Below are 15,108 nucleotides of genomic sequence, written 5' to 3' on the forward strand. Positions count from 1 at the left end.
CACAACCTAACTACAATTTCAAGGGATTTGTTGCCCTCTTCTGGCCTTCCCAGGAACTGCATGCAAATGGTGTACATACCTATATGCAGGTAAAAAATCTATACACATAAAATAAAATAAATCACACGCCTTGAATCTCAGCAGTTGGGAGGCAGAGGCAGGCAGATCTCTGAGTTCGAGGCCAACCTGGTCTACAGTGCGAGTTCCAAGACAGCCAGGGTTGGCTGTCACACAGAGAAACCCTGTATCAAAACTAAACAAACAAAACCCCAAATCGATAAATAAAATAAATCTTTAAAAAATGTTTTTAAACAGAAGAACATGGGAGGAGTGTGTGGTTAGATGGTTTTGCCAAGACCGCAATGGCAAAATGGTCCAGGTGGACTCCAGCAGGAGGCAGAGGACATGGAGTGGGCCTGGGGTCCGGCTGCTGGTGCAGTTCACTGCAACCACCAAGCACACAGAGGCAAAGAGCAACTCTCTCCTGGGACCCCATGGGGCCCAGCGCAACCTCCAGGTGGACTTTAAACCCCGGCCTCCGAGCTGCAGTGGTCAAGGCCCGCCCAGCTGTTGGTTCTTTCTTAGCACAAGCGGCAAGAGGCAAGTACAAAAACTCATGGAGTCATTTTAATATTCAAGCCTGCTTGGATTTGACACTTTGCTACTCGGAGGGAAAAGTAGCAGGTTGACACAGGCTCCTCTGCCCTCGGGGCACCTGGAGACAGGTGACAGCGAGAACAGGCAACACCCTCCTGATGGGACAGAGCTCCCCAGGCAGAGAAGTCAGTGCAAAGGCCCTGGGGTCAGACATCAAGCAGAGGCAGCCAGGGCTTATTTACAGAACTGTTATCACCCAGTACCGATAGAGAAGCCCCCAGACACACAGAAGCCCACAGCAGGGAAAGGGACCCAGTCGGGCCCCAGGGGAGCGTCAGGCAGGCGGGTCCTCCCGCTTGCTGCTGGCACTGGTCACCCGCTTGTTCTCTCGGAGGTTGCGAAGTCGAGCGCTGAGGCTGCTGATCTCCTCCACATGGGCCTGCGGCACCCACCCCTTTTCACCGTCTGCCAGGCGCACACCCTCCAGCCAGCCTAGGAACACAGCAGTCAGTGTCAGGGACACGGAAGGGCTCCTAGGCAGGCCTGGGAAGGAATAACTGGGCCTGACGCCAGTCTGGGGCCAGGTGACATTACCCTAGCGTTACCAGCTCCCGGGAAGGACTCCACCTCTCTGAGGAGGCTATTTCCCACTCTCCCCCATCATTCTCCCTTCTCCAGCAGGAAGTTCCTTCTTTGGTCTAACCGGATTCCCAAATGCTGTGGCTGATCACCATTTGCACAACCTGTCCCTGTGATAGGTTGGTCACTTGCCCCTCCTTCTGCCCCTCCAAAGGGCTGTTGGGAAGGCCTGGCTCTCACCATCACTGGTCCGGGTCTTCACTGCCAGGATGTCTGTCTTCTCCAAGGTCAATTCATCCGGCTGCAGGGCCTTATAGGTCCTCACACACTGGACCTGGGGGCGGTCTGAGAGCCAAGAGGGGGGTCCAGGAGACCCCAGGTCAGGGGAAGGAGCCACATTTGTTCCTCTGCCCATCCTAGGCATGAGTTTCCCCAACCTGAGGCTCTCGGCCATGGATGCTGACCTCCCCAGCTTGCTGCAACATCTTGTGTTGATCTCTAGACTCCCCATACAAACCCCAGATGCCCACCACGTACCCCTCGACAGTCCTCTGGGTGTCTAAAGTTCAAATCTAAAGACCTCTTCAGGCCCCACAGACTTCACGCGCGCGCGGACACTGCCCACTTGGGCTCACCTCTTCTTCCCACCCTCTTTCTGCTCAGGTTCATGCAGCTCCAGCCACAGGGGGCTCCTGTGGTCTCTGAGCAACTGGCGCCTTTTGTCTCAGAGCCTTCTGCCCAGAGGTCCTTTCTCCACCCCCCAGGGCCATTTCCCAGTGGCCTCTGTTTGGAGTAGGGGGCTTGTCCTCAGCCTTAGTGGGACTCTAAGCCCAAGACAGAGAATCTGCCCTGCTTTATTTTTTGTGAAGAGTAGATGGGCTTGAGCGTCGCAAACAATTTTGAGCTGGGTGCGGCGGCTCATCCTTGTAATACCAGTACACGGGGAAACTGAGGTAGGACGTTAGCTCTGAATTCAAGGCCAGCCTGGGCTACACAGCAAGACTTTGTCTCAAAAAGGGAAGAAAGAAGGAAGGGAGGGAGGGAGGGAGAGGGACCAGACTCAGCCCCATTCCCAGCTCAGCTGCTGACTATGTGACCTTGGGTAAATTATTTAACTTTTTTGAACGTCAGTTTTCAGAGGTGTAATAAAACTGAAGACGGTGAATCTAGCTAACAGGATCACTACTGGGATTAAATAAAATGAATGAAATTACAGAGTCCAGTCCCTGGCCTCACCCACAGCAAGTACTTGTTGGGAGCACCCACAGCAAGTACTTGTTGGGAGTAGGTCTCTCCCCGGCCCCCACCCCCGCTCCATAGACCTATAATCCAACACCGTGCCTCTGTTCAAACACTGTCTATGGCTACCTCCTACCCACCACCAAGATCCTTTCCCAATAGATGGAGTCTGCCTTGCCAGCCTCACATCACACCCAAGGGAGCTGAGCATCCTTCACCCTGCTAACCCTGTCATTTTCACCCTGCATCCCACACCCTGTACACACCAGGCCTATCTGCTTCACAACCAATGCAGACAGACAGACAGACAGCAGTGGGCTCCAGATCCAGCTCTGTCTAGCTGGGAGGACCCAGAAGAGGCCCTCGGCCTCTCTGAATCTCTCTTTCATAGTCTGCAAAATGGGTTGTCTGTTCATATGGGGTGTATCCTACCCTGCCCCCAGTGGCCTTCAGAGCCACCCCAGAGAGTTCTGGGTCCTACCTTCTCCATCACAGGTGACCTCCTTGTCCTCCTGGGGGCTGGATGGGCGCAAGGCTGAGATCCATCGTTGCTTCTCACTTCTACAGAGGGGGAGGTGTGGTCATAACAGGCAAAGTACAGTGACTCAGAGCGGGGTTGGGAACCTGAGCTGGCAGAGCTAGGGTTAGGTCCAGATATCCTGGGCTACACGCAAGTCTCCAGGCCTATGTTCCTACCCCACTGCTTCTGCATGCCAGCTCTGGCCACTCCAGCCTCATGCTACCTCCCTGATAGAGGGGCACAGTGGCCGATGCCACCTGCCATAATTTAGGGACTGCTCCCGCCATCCAGACTTGCTCTCTGTCCCAGGGGTTCAGCACAACCCTTGCTCAGGGTTTGGAGTGCTTACTCAGTACGCGCTCTCAGCAGCAGCTGGTGCCTGGCACGCTGCCCATGCAGCAGCCGGAGCAGGAACACATGACCTGGGATGCCCTGCAGCTTCAGGCTCAGGTCTCGAACCTGCAGCTCAGCCATATTGGCATGGACGAAAACAGCAAACTTCCCGAGCCTGGAGGACAGACAACAGGGCAGGGAGGGTCAACAGAGGCTGGGTCCTACCCTCAGAGCCACGCCAGGACCAGGTGAGCTGAAGGGAAGAGGAGGAAAGATCATTTACTTCTCTAGGCCTGGCTTCACTGGGCGCCCTCTCTCAACAACCAGTAAGGTTCCCATCAGGGTATCTAAACAGAGCTCAGAGTGCTAAGACAGGATTGCTGTGAGTGCAACTGCCTGGGTTTCTGCTGGCAGAAGATAACAGAAGCCAGGCCCCCAGCCCAGGTATACTTGTTTTTGCACCCTTCCCTGCCTCCAAATGGACTCCCATGTGACTTGCACCAAGCCAGCAGAAGCTGCTTCTCCATTCTGAAGTCAGAACCAAGTGCTGCTGGCCTTGCAGGGAAAGAGGCTGGGAGGCAGGGCAGGATCCTGGGCTTGTTACCCTAGCACAGAAACAGGGCCCAGCTCCCCTCCAGCAACACTGCGCTGTGCACGAGTCCCCACCATCATGTCTACCTCCCCCCATACACGCACTAGAGGGAGCAGGTCAGTCCTCTGCCATCCCGTTCCTGCATCTGCCCATCCTGAAGCACCTGCCACCTCTAGGCCATCTGTGCTCACCTGGAAAAGAGTTTCTGGTCCCTCCCACTCCTCCACCCTTCAAATCCGCCAGAAGCAGAATGCGGCTCCTCTGCACACCCCACTCCTGCCCTCAGAACGAGCCCAGCCTCCACGGCGACTTCAAAATCTCCGCTCCCTTTTCTTGCCCCTCTCTTTGATTTGTTTGTGTATTTATCCGGAGACAGGCCCTCACTATAGAGCCCTTGTGGCCTGGAACTTGGATGGCTGCCCTCCATCTCTGTCTCTGCTTCCTGAGTGCCAGGACTAAAGGCATGCGCCACCATCCTGGCTTTCTGCTCTTTCTCCTCTGGTCCACTGCCTGGCTTCTCCATGCCCCAGCCACACTCTTTTCTGCCACAGTTTTTCTGTCTTTTCCAAACCACTTCTCAACGCAAAACTCCTACTCTTCAAAGCCCATCCTAAGGGCTAGAGAGATGGCTCAGGGGTTAAGAGCACCTGATGCTCCTCTGAGGTGATGAGTTCAGAAGCCAGCACCCACAAGGCAGCTCACCACTGTCCCTAGCTCTAGTTCCAGGGAATCTGATACCCTCCTTTGGGGCTTGAATGCACATGGTAGTGCACAGACAGACATACATGTGGGCAAAACACCCATGCGTATAAAACAAATATTAATTTAAAAAAATATTCCCAGCACCTACTCTTTCCTCCGGGACAGAAGCAGGCAGTCATTGAAGAGGTGAAGGTACACGGGTTTGCTGGACAGCTTCAGCTTGGCAGGCGGTGCGGCCGGCAGGGGGGCCAATTCCACCAGCTCCCCGTGCCTCACCAGCCAGCGGGCCTGTGAGATCAGTGGAAAGATCTGGAGAAAGATAGACAATTAGGGAGGGCAGGTGAGGCAGCGGTGCTGGGTGAGTCCAGACCAGGGAGATCATGGGCAGTGACTACCGGCCCCCTGGCCCCAGAGGAAGGAGAAAGCAAGAGCTTTCCTCTTTTAAATTTTTTTTATAATGTATTTATATTCTATGAATGGAGGCTCTGCATGTATACCAGCATGTTAGAAGAGGGCATCAGATCCTATTATAGATGGTTGTGAGCCACCATGTGGGTGCTGGAAATTGAACTCAGGACCTCTGGAAAAGTAGCCAGTGCTCTAAGCCCTGAGCCATCTCTCCAGCCCAGCAAGGGCTTTCCCTTACCTTGCCCTCGAAGTGGATCTTCTTACTCAGGTGAATGAGTTCCTCAGTCCTCTTCATGGACTGCACGCTGGCATTGCATTCCTGCACCAGCTGGGGATGGGATGGGTGGGGAGTTATCTGGGATCCCACCAGGAGAAGGGGAGGCCTCAGGAGCCCACAGCTCCAATCCCTGAGCTCACCTCCTTGAGTGCACTGAAAGCCTTGGTGGCCATGTCCTCATCTTGGGAGCCTGGTGCTGTCCGCTTCAAAATGTTCTGTTGGGCAAGAGCGAGAGCGAGAGCGAGAGCGAGAGCGAGAGAGAGAGAGAGAGCGCGAAAGAGGAGAGAGAGAGAGAGAGAGCGAGAGAGGAGAGGGAGAGAGAGAGAGAGAGAGAGAGAGACGTTCTTGGGTATGGTGGTCACTAGTAAGGCACCCATGTTCTCACTTGCCCTATTGAAACTCACTGGGTCACACACAAAACAGACATGAGAGAAGAAGGAGGGGTCACTGGGGAAGAGGAAGAAGACCAGTGGGAGGGGACCCAAGGGAAGAGGGAGATGGGTATGTGTGTATGGAAATGTCACAATGAACCCTAATATGCATAATTAGCATATGATAAAATGGAAGACAAACGTGATATAACAACGAAAACATAACCACGGGTGGCAGGCCAGCCTCTCCCTCCCCACCCTTCCTGAAGTGAGCTACCTCTACCAGCATCTTGAGGCGGGTGACCCTCTGGAAGGGTAGGATGAGGAAGGAGGTGAGAGGCAGCCGCTGGCACACGGGAGACTCTTCTAGGCGGGCCAGGATGCCGGGAAACTTGGGGTTCTCTAGGCTGAACAGTGGGCAGGAAGGTGCTGTCACAGGTGGCTCTCTGCACATATGCCCCACGCCTCACAGATGGACCTGCCCTACCCGATCCTCTGCACCTACACCCACCCAAGCCCCCCCACCGCAGAGCCCCTCCTACAGGAGGCGCTGATAGGTGCGCTCCTGATAGGCTTGGTTGGTGACATAGGGCAGGTAGACCCGGCGGAAGGCAGGGCAGTGCTGCAGAACGACATCGCACACGCTGAAGCGCAGCACGTCGGCCTCTAGACGCTGTTCCAGGTCGTGGAGAAACCTGCCAGGCGAGCCAAGGTCAAGGACAGCGCCACTACAGACCTCTGTGCCCACCCTTAGCCAGGCCGGGCCACTCGCTCACCTCTCACTGGTGCTCTTGACCTCGGGCAGTTTGGAAAATAGCCACTGCTTGTCCTGAGTCCCCAGACACTCGCTCAGCTCCGCGGAGCCTAAGAAGTGGCCCACAGCCACCGACAGGCTATGGATGTAGGAGGCCTCCGAGGTGATCAGCTCAAATTTGGCCTAAGGGAGGGTGGAGCCCGGGAGCAAAGTCAGGCCGCCAAGGATCAGGGTCTCAACTCTCCCAACAGGAAGAGACCTTAATAGACACCACTGCCCTGCCCCTTCCCAGCCCTACGGATAATCTGGCGCCAGGTGGGGCCTGGGCGCACCCAAAGCTGCCAGCTGACGAGCTCCGCTACTTGAAGTCTTTCCCAAGAGCAAGCGCTGCCTGTGGCGCTCGGCTACACCCAGCACCTGCCCTTGGCCACGCCCCCAACCGGGGAGGGCGCTCTCCAACGGCCCTCTCCTGTGTTTTCTGTCCCTGACCTAGCGCTCTTTCCTGGCTTTCCCCACGGCGTCCGAGGACCCTGGTCCTCCCACCCACTCTCTGCGCTGACACGCCTCACCCCCTACTAAGTCCCCAGCTCCTGACCTTGGCCCCGCCCCGTCCTAGGCTCCGCCCCTCCGATCCCACTCCTGGCTTCCCAGCTGACTTCTAGGATCCTTACCTTCCCAGGTCTCCCCCCCCCCCTTCGCTTTGACAGTCCCTGGGTCCAGCTGAGTCTCCTGATCAACTACTTCTGGTCCCGCTCCTGACATAGGCTTCTCCCTGTTTTAGACCCTCCGGGCTCTTCTCCTAGCTGCACAGATGCCCCCCCCCCCCCCTTTCCACTGCTAGTCGACAGCCCTTCATCTCCCTAAGGTCCCCATCACCTGCTTCTGGCCTCGCCCCCATACGAGGCTCCACTCCGCCCACCCCTTTTCCTGGCTTCCAGGCCAGGCTCTCGAGTCTTTTCCCAGGTCCTCCCACCCCTTCTCCACTTGGACAGTCCCTAATTCCCCGTGGGTCCCCATCTCCTGCCTCTAGCCCCGCCCCTCACCTCCTGCAGTTTGCAGTCGCGCAGGCTCAGCGTGGCCAGGACGCCGCTGCCGCGCACGTCGGGGATGTCCTGCCACAGCGAGAAGGTGGAGCCTCGGGCAGAGCGCTGCGCGCGAAAGGAGCTGCTCGGGGAAAGGTTGGCGCGCGGTGGCCCGGGCCCCTCCTCCGCGCCCTCCGCCCCGTCCCCAGGGCCCTCCTCCTCGCGCTGCTGCCGCCGCAACTCGCGCGCGCTGGCCACGTCGCTGTACTCCTGGTAGAGGACAGCTGGGCGGGGGGGAAGACGGGATCTCAGGATCTCATTTACCCAAGCTAGAAACACTAACTGAGCACCAACTGCATGCTAACCCACCTCAATTTCCCAAAAGCAGGCTCCCCAGATTCCAAAGCCCCGGCCCCATCTCCTCCTCCGCCCCCCACGTCCACCCCCCCCCTCGCCTTCGCAGCAACTCTGCACATACAGTTAAGGAGGAAGCGGGACTGGCGCCGCTCGGTGGCGCTGCTGGGATCCTGAGAGGGATTTTCATGCGTGTCCAGCCTAGGAAAGAGTGTCAGGACCTCTTTGCATCCCTCCCCAACCCGAACCCCAAGAGAGAGGTAGGTACCTGGGCTCCAGTAGACCACCGTGGACCTCATTTGGGTCAGCAGGTGCTGGCAGCGACACACTGTCCACCCTCATCTCCGCTCTACCGTATTCCCTCACAGACAGTTTCCCTAGAGAAAGCAAGAGCTGGGAGTGGGCGATCTAGAGAACGACGTGCGTGGGGCCGATCACCCGATGTTAACACGGGTAGGTGGGCTGCACCCTGCACGCCTGGCTCAGGCTGCCCTCAGTGCCCGGAAAAATAGCAAAATAGCTGAGTACCTTCTCGGGTGATTCCAGCACCTGACCCCGAGGTCAGGGCCCTGGTGGCCGTGCGACCCAGGCGCAGAGATGAGTGAAGCCTCGTCATCAGTTCGGAAGCTGAGAAGCGCCTTCGCTCCTGAGCCTCAAGGCCCACTCTGGTGCTTCTGGAAAGTTCCTGTGGCCTGGGCTCTTCCGCACATAGAGCCTGCTCATGTGCAGCCTGGCCAGTCTCCAGAAGACCCATGGGGGTCTCGGTGCCACCAGTGGCCTCTTCATTATGATATACCTGGATCTTGCGCCCTAGGGGTGGGGTAAAATAACAGCTGCCCTCCACTGTAGTCTGTCCCGTCTTCCTTCTTGTTGTGGTGGCATGACCCTGAGCACCAAAATGAGATGCCCCAGGGCAACAGGATATCAGAGGTCCTGACCACAGAGAGCAAGGGAACTGGAACAGCGGCGGCCAAACTGGTTATGTAATGTTGGCAAGTCATTTGGACCCTATGAGCCATCTTTCCCTTGTCGGTAAAACTTGTCCTGTCTTTTGGGACATTCTGAAGTTTAGAGAGTTCAAAAAGAGCCTCCCAGTCCCTCCCCTAGCTGCCCCCAAAGACCCACCCCCCACCAGGGTGACTCACAGGCTGACTTCTTCTCTGAGCCACCATGGCTGGCTCTGCGCTGGGGCTGCATGTGTTGGGAGCTCCAGGGTCCCACCAGAGTTGGGGGCTGGGCACCAGGACAGTGGGGCCAGCTGCCAGCCCTGCTGGGTCTCATTCCTCCACTGCTGGAGATATGGGAATCTGGGCTTCCTGGGGAAGGTGGCCATGACAGTCCTTGGAGAGGGGCAGGGGTCGCCAGGGACCAACGACTACCAGGAGCTTGTAGCTCCTCAGGCGCAATGGGGAAAAGATCCACACACACTGGGCTTGGGGGCTGCAGAGAGGGCAGTTCCACGAAAGACAGGCTTTCCTGCTGGCACACGGCTACCGGGCGACGGGCAGTGCCAGGTGGTCCAGCCAGGTGAGGCTGGAGGGTTGCGGGTGGCCCACAGTCCATTCCTCCTTTGCTCTGCCACCCTCCTGGGCCTGGAGGGGAGAAGGGATGAGATCCAGAGATAGTACAACAGGCAGTGCTGGTGAGCCATCATGTCCTGGGGGCCCGGGCAACCCCTCTGGCAGGCACATGTGTACGCAGCTACACAAACACACTCACATGCCCTTTTAGTAACCGTCAGTGTTAGTCAGTACTTATTAAATGAGCAACACCCGTGTAGCCCCTCAGTTAATCTCCACCAGCCTTCAGCACCGATGCTGTTACCCCCATTTGATAGAAGAGAGTGAGGCACAGTGGTTATCTACCGACTAGTAGAGCCAGGATTGCCACACAGGCATCACGACTTCCACATCTGCGTTGTCACAGTCACCTTGTACAATTTCTAATGCACATTGACATGTGACCAGACATATAGATAACATACGTTGTCACACAAATTCATGTTCCAACACACAGCCACACATTCTCTTCCGGCACACATCCTTTCATAGATAACTTGAGACATCTCAAATGCGGATAGACACATAGTTTTTTTTGTTTTGATTTGTAACATAGGCTTAGAAATTTTCAGTGACACACACACACGCGCACACACACACACACACACAAGCTTCCTCACACGGCTCCAGGCAGACACACACACACACACATACACACACACCAGGATGCAGATACATACGGGCCCAATGTCCTTGTTCTGAAGTTATCCACCCCCTTCCATACCCAGACTTGAGGCCTTCTTGCTGAGTGATGCCTACACCCTTGCCAGGCTGGCTGGGAGGGTCCCAGACTGGCAGGCAGGCCACCACCCAGATTAGTCCCTCCCAGGGAAGAGCAAGGAGATGCCCAATCCCCAGTTTGGGATGACAGAGGGGCTTATCCCCGTCCCAGCTCCCAGACACTAGATCAAACCAGGCAGAATGGGCCGTTTCTGGGCAGGATGCCATCCTCAGGCAGTCTGCCAGTACCCCAGGACAAAATGATGAGCCCAGAGGTACAAGCCCCTTCCGCCTCTGCCCCAGAGCCCTCTGTGGCCTCCCTCTCGCCCCTCACCTCTTCAGCAGAGACCGAAGCCTGCTGCTGATGCTGCCCGCCTGCTCCGGCAGGGGAAGCCCTCTCTCTGCCCTGCTGGCTGGGGGAGATCCCACCCAGACAAAGGGTTTGATTCATCAAACCCTGTGGTGAGGCAAGGAGAGGGAGGGAGGAGGCAGCGGGCTGGGGCTGGGCGGGGGCCTACACTTGCCTGGCTGCGTTGCGGGCAGTCTGGGCAGCAAGGACCCTTGCAGAGGCCCCTTGGGCCAAAGGAGCAGTGCCCAGTCTGACAGAAACGAGAGGGAGACCCAGAGAAATAGCGGCCTTGGAGACAACAGCTCGGGAAGCGACTCTGGGAGACTGAAGAAGAGAAACCACAGAGGCTGAGTCGCTTGAGGCCCAGAGCCTGAGACACCAGGAGACACCGAGGATTTCCGATGTGACCAGATGCCCAGGCCGATGGGAAATCCAGGAAAAATACAAACAAACAAAAAACAGGAAGACAGATGAACAAATAATAGCTCATGCCCAGTGGGGTTGCCAGTCTGGTGGGAGAGCCAAAAAACAAAAGCGGTTATAATCTGAGTTGGCAAGAAACAAGCCACAGGCACTAACACAGTAGGGGGCTGGGCCCAGCCCAATCTGAGTACAACAGGAAGGCTTCCTGGTGTAGGTCTCAGCTCAAGGTTGCAAGGCTAAAAACCCGCAAGGACCCTGTACAAAGATGGGGCAGTAATTTCCAGCCTGAACCAGAGACAGCATCTGGATAGGCCTAGCAGAGGACGGTTGAGTCTCCTGCTTTGTATCTCACCTGCTTCTCCCCGTACCCCTGCCTTAGGAGGCCTGAGGTGAAGACTGGCTGGTCCTCAGAGGCCCTTCCCCAAACAAAAACAACAGCCGTACCTCACTCACTCCCTGATTTAGCCTTCGCCCCTCAAGCTGGGTAAGCCACAGTGAACCTCGGTTTCCTCAGCCAGCACTGTAGGAGAGCTAGCACCAACTTCCTCACTGCTAATACAAGAATTAATGGCAGAGCACAGGAGGTGCCTCGGGCACAGGGCACGGTGGGAGGCTTGTCATCGATAGCCAGTCCCCCAGTGGGGTCATTTTCTCAGTCTTTGGGGTGCAGGGAATGGCTTGGGCCAGCAGCCAGTGGTAGTAACAAGTGGGAGGGGACACAGTTAGTCTCTGTTCACCACACGGGTCTCTCTTAGGCATAAGAACACACCCTGCCCTAGAAGCCCCTGGAGAACAGGAAATGAGCCCCTCTCCGGTGATTTATAAGGTAAATCACCAAAACACTGGAACTTAAGGCCGGAGCAACTTCAGTTAAGACCTCAGAGGAGAAGGCCAGGGTGCTAAGGGAATGTGCAGGGCTTTCTGGAATACAAAATTTAAAAAAAAAAATTATAAAAAGGGTGGCAGGAAGTGTGGGAGTGGGTCAGCCCTACTGTGCCCCTGACCCAGTGGCTGTGGCAATGGCCCGTCAAGCCGAGACACCATTCAAGTAGCTTTTCAGGCAACAGCCCACCTAGCCTTGATGTTGGTAATTTGGGTCCAAGCCGGGTTTAAGACTGTGTACCACTTTTCCATTAAAATAAAAGGTCAGGAAGGACTGGCTTCAAGTGGCTGGCTCTAGATGTGACCCCAAGACAGAGGAGTGCTCACAAGGCAAGGGTCACTCTGGAAACCAGGTTCAAGGTCCTGTGTTGACACTGGCCAGTCCTGTGAGGCTCTAGGCAAATTATAAGCCCTTCCTTGGGCCTTGGTATCCTTGTGTGTCAAGTGACCCTGAGGTCCCCCAGAACTCTCCTCTATGAAGCCTGTGTCAAAGGTGTCTCTGCAGGCTAAGAAGGATTGGCAGAGGCCAGGGAGTGGTCTCTGCAGAGGCACTATTAGTTAGAGAGGGCAACAGGTCTATCTAGCAAGGTGTCAGAGCATCCCAAAGCATTGCCGTTGTCCGGGACAGCACCTCTGGCCCCGCGGTACCCAGCTTTTCCTTCCCTTCTTAGTACCCCTTGACTCCCTGCTCAGAGAACAGACCTGCCAGACTCCCTTTCTCCTTAAGGGACAAAATCTAGATGGCAGTCTTGTCTGGAAAGGGGGTTCCAAGTCAAGCAGAGCCCCAGGAGGCCAAGAACGGGTTGAAGCCAGAAGCAGCGGGCGGGCGGCACAGCACAAAGGACTCCCTCGGGACACAGCAAGAGGAGGTTGGGCTGTTGACCCAGGGCCCTACCTCAGCCAGGGAGCTCCTCCGTCCAGCGGCTGGTACAGTCCAGGGCTCCAGGCCACCCTGGGGGCAATGGGGTTGTAGCCAAGTCCTCAAAGGACCATGCCAGCATGGCTCCAATGCTGGACAATGCAAGCTCCTGGGTATTGTGTGGGGCAGGGAGGGGGGAAGCGAGGGTGAGGGAGCCTCGCAGAGGCAGGCGGCTGTCTCGACGTGCCTGCTCCCCGCCCCCCTTCCCCAGAACCGGTTTGGCCAGTCGGGTACAAGAGGGGGCTGGAACAATGGGAGTCCTATGCCTCCCAAAGGCTCTGAGGGACCCCAGACAGCTGCCTAAAGATGGGGTTAGCAGGGTTCTGCTCCTAAGAGGTAAGACACCCCTCTTTGGAGCTTTCCAAGTACTGGGGAGAGGTGGGGATTTTGTAGGAGTGAAGGACATCCTGGAAGGGTTGCAAAGGAACCTCCAAACCTGGAATCCCCCTCAGGGATTCTGAGACCTCCTCTGCCCCTCTCTGAACCTGTCCCACCTCTGAAAATTGGGGACACATGACTGTCTCCCATGCCTGGGAGACAGAAGTCAATCTTGGAAGCTAGTTATCTTCTGGAGGGCCCTTTCTGGATGGCCCCTCCAGCATGGCCACTCCTCACCACTGATCCCTGTCTGCTGGAATAACCAGCCTCTGGGTCTCTAGCAGCTGCCTCCCCAGTGGAATCTTCCCAGAGTCCAGACGCCTACCCGGAGAGAGTTCTCAGTAAAGCCAAGGAAACAGCCGAAGCCAAGGCAGCCTCCATAAGAGGTTGGAGGGGTGGGGGTGGGGAGGGTCCATGCTCCGTGCCAGGCACACAACTTTGCCAAATCTGTGGAAAACGTAGAGCTGCTTCCTATCTCCCAGTGTACCGACCATTTGTGTGAGCACCTTGAAATTGCCAATTGGGCACTATTCAGAGGCGTATGTAGGGTAGGTATGAAGATGATGCCCATGGGGTTAATAACCGGTACGCTTCCTGCATGCCAAGCACTTCACGTGCATGGATTCACTTACCGTCTGTCAGGACCCTGTGAAGCCCCTACCGTGGCTGCTACCATGTAGCAGGGGAGTGAGTACACAAGGCTTGTGCCCCTACACATGAGCACTGTCCCATCTGTGCGGTTTCCCCTCCACACGCACCCTTTACAGACGGTGACACTGAGGTTCTAGGGACTTCATTAACAAGAACAGCCAGGGGCTGGAGAGATGGCTCAGTGGTTAAGAGTCTGTGCTGCTCTTGCAGAGGAGCTAGACTCAGTCCCTAGCGTTCACAGGGTGGCTCACACCGTGTGTCATTCCAGTTTCAGATTATCTGACACCTTCTTCTGGCTTTCATGGGCGCTAGGCGTGTACAGGGTGCACACAGTTACATACACGCAGGCGAAGCACTCATACACATAAAAAGTAAAAATGAATAAATCTTAAAAAAAAAGAAAGAGGCTGGAGAGATGGCTCAGTGGTTAAGAGCACTGCCTACTTGTCTAAAGGTCCTGAATTCAATTCTCAGCAACCACATGGTGGCTTACAACCATCTGTAATGAGATCTGGTGCCCTCTTCTGGCCTGCGGGCATGCATGTGGGCAGACTATAGTGTACACAATAAATAAATTAAAAAAGAAAAGAATAGCCAGTATTGAGACCCAGGTCTGTCTGACCCCGCCCCGAGCCTACATCCTTACCCACTGACTGTGTATTGGGAGATGCCTAGCTGATAGCTGACTTCTTTTTTTCAAACTTGGTATGTAGAGGAGGAGGATCTTAGCGTGTTGAGCTTCCCGCCTCTACCTTTTTGAGTGCTGGGGGTTGAACTCAGACTCTCTTGCATGCCAAACCTGTATGCCCAGATCCCAGGGAACTCTTCTTGGGAGTGGGTTCTTTAGCCTCTTATTGATGACTTTAAATCCATAGTGGAGTCCTCTCCTCCTCCTCTCTACTTTGCCCTCCCTGAGCACCGTTACACTTCAAGAAGACGCTGACCAAAGTAGGTGAGGGGAGATAGGGTTAAGTCAACATCCCACCGAGAGCAGGAAAAAGGTGGAGAAAATCTCCAACCTTCTCATCCGCCCAAGTGAAACAACCCTGTACTCCTCTCGCTGGAAACCAGAGGGCTCCGACCTTGTAGTGGGTAGGGCAGGAGCTCTAGATAACTTTAGGGGGCTGTGCCTCCGCCTGCCTGCACTGCACCGGTCCTGTGAAGCAGGTGAAACTAGCTCTCCAGGGCAGAGACCCTTCCCCTGCCCTCTGAGAAGTCAAGGTAAAAGGGGTGTGTCGTGGTCAGGGTTTGGTAAAGGACAAGACCAAGTAGAAACGATCCATCCTCAGTTAGGGTTTTGTTTTGTTGTTGTTGTTGTTGTTTTTTTTTTTCTGAGACAGGGTTTCTTTGTAGCTTTGGAGTCTGTCCTGGAACTCATTCTGTAGACCAGGCTGATCTTGAAGTCACAGATCTGCCTGCCTCTGCCTCCAAGTGCTGAGGTTAAAAGCGTGCACTACCACTGCCTGGCACAGCAACTCT

General features: G+C 55.7%; 1 protein-coding gene across 1 annotated transcript; it reads right to left on the reverse strand.

Moving 5' to 3' along the window:
* Positions 1–627: 627 nt before the first annotated feature.
* On the reverse strand, positions 628–9,329 carry Arhgef19 (Rho guanine nucleotide exchange factor 19). The gene is made up of 15 exons (XM_005352905.3): positions 8,894–9,329; positions 8,277–8,558; positions 8,017–8,125; positions 7,873–7,949; positions 7,416–7,678; positions 6,395–6,555; positions 6,161–6,313; positions 5,896–6,025; positions 5,388–5,462; positions 5,209–5,298; positions 4,711–4,871; positions 3,285–3,443; positions 2,897–2,976; positions 1,417–1,521; positions 628–1,089 (listed from the first exon to the last, which is right to left on the reverse strand). Exons 1-15 carry the CDS (start codon positions 9,309–9,311, stop codon positions 932–934), a joined length of 2,421 nt encoding a protein of 806 aa, XP_005352962.1. The 5' UTR covers positions 9,312–9,329; the 3' UTR covers positions 628–931.
* Between the last annotated feature and the right edge of the window lie 5,779 nt (positions 9,330–15,108).

The sequence above is a fragment of the Microtus ochrogaster genome, chromosome 10 (genome assembly GCF_000317375.1).
Source record: "Microtus ochrogaster isolate Prairie Vole_2 chromosome 10, MicOch1.0, whole genome shotgun sequence".
In the NCBI taxonomy this organism is placed as follows: Eukaryota; Metazoa; Chordata; class Mammalia; order Rodentia; family Cricetidae; genus Microtus; species Microtus ochrogaster.

Coding starts and splice junctions, on each gene's coding strand:
- Arhgef19 (XM_005352905.3), bottom strand. CDS start 9,311: ATGGACTGTGGGCCACCCGCAACCCTCCAGCCTCACCTGGCTGGACCA. Junction 8,126..8,276: donor TGCTGGAATCACCCGAGAAG/GTACTCAGCTAT, acceptor TGCTTTCTCTAG/GGAAACTGTCTGTGAGGGAA. Junction 5,299..5,387: donor CTTTCAGTGCACTCAAGGAG/GTGAGCTCAGGG, acceptor TCCCATCCCCAG/CTGGTGCAGGAATGCAATGC.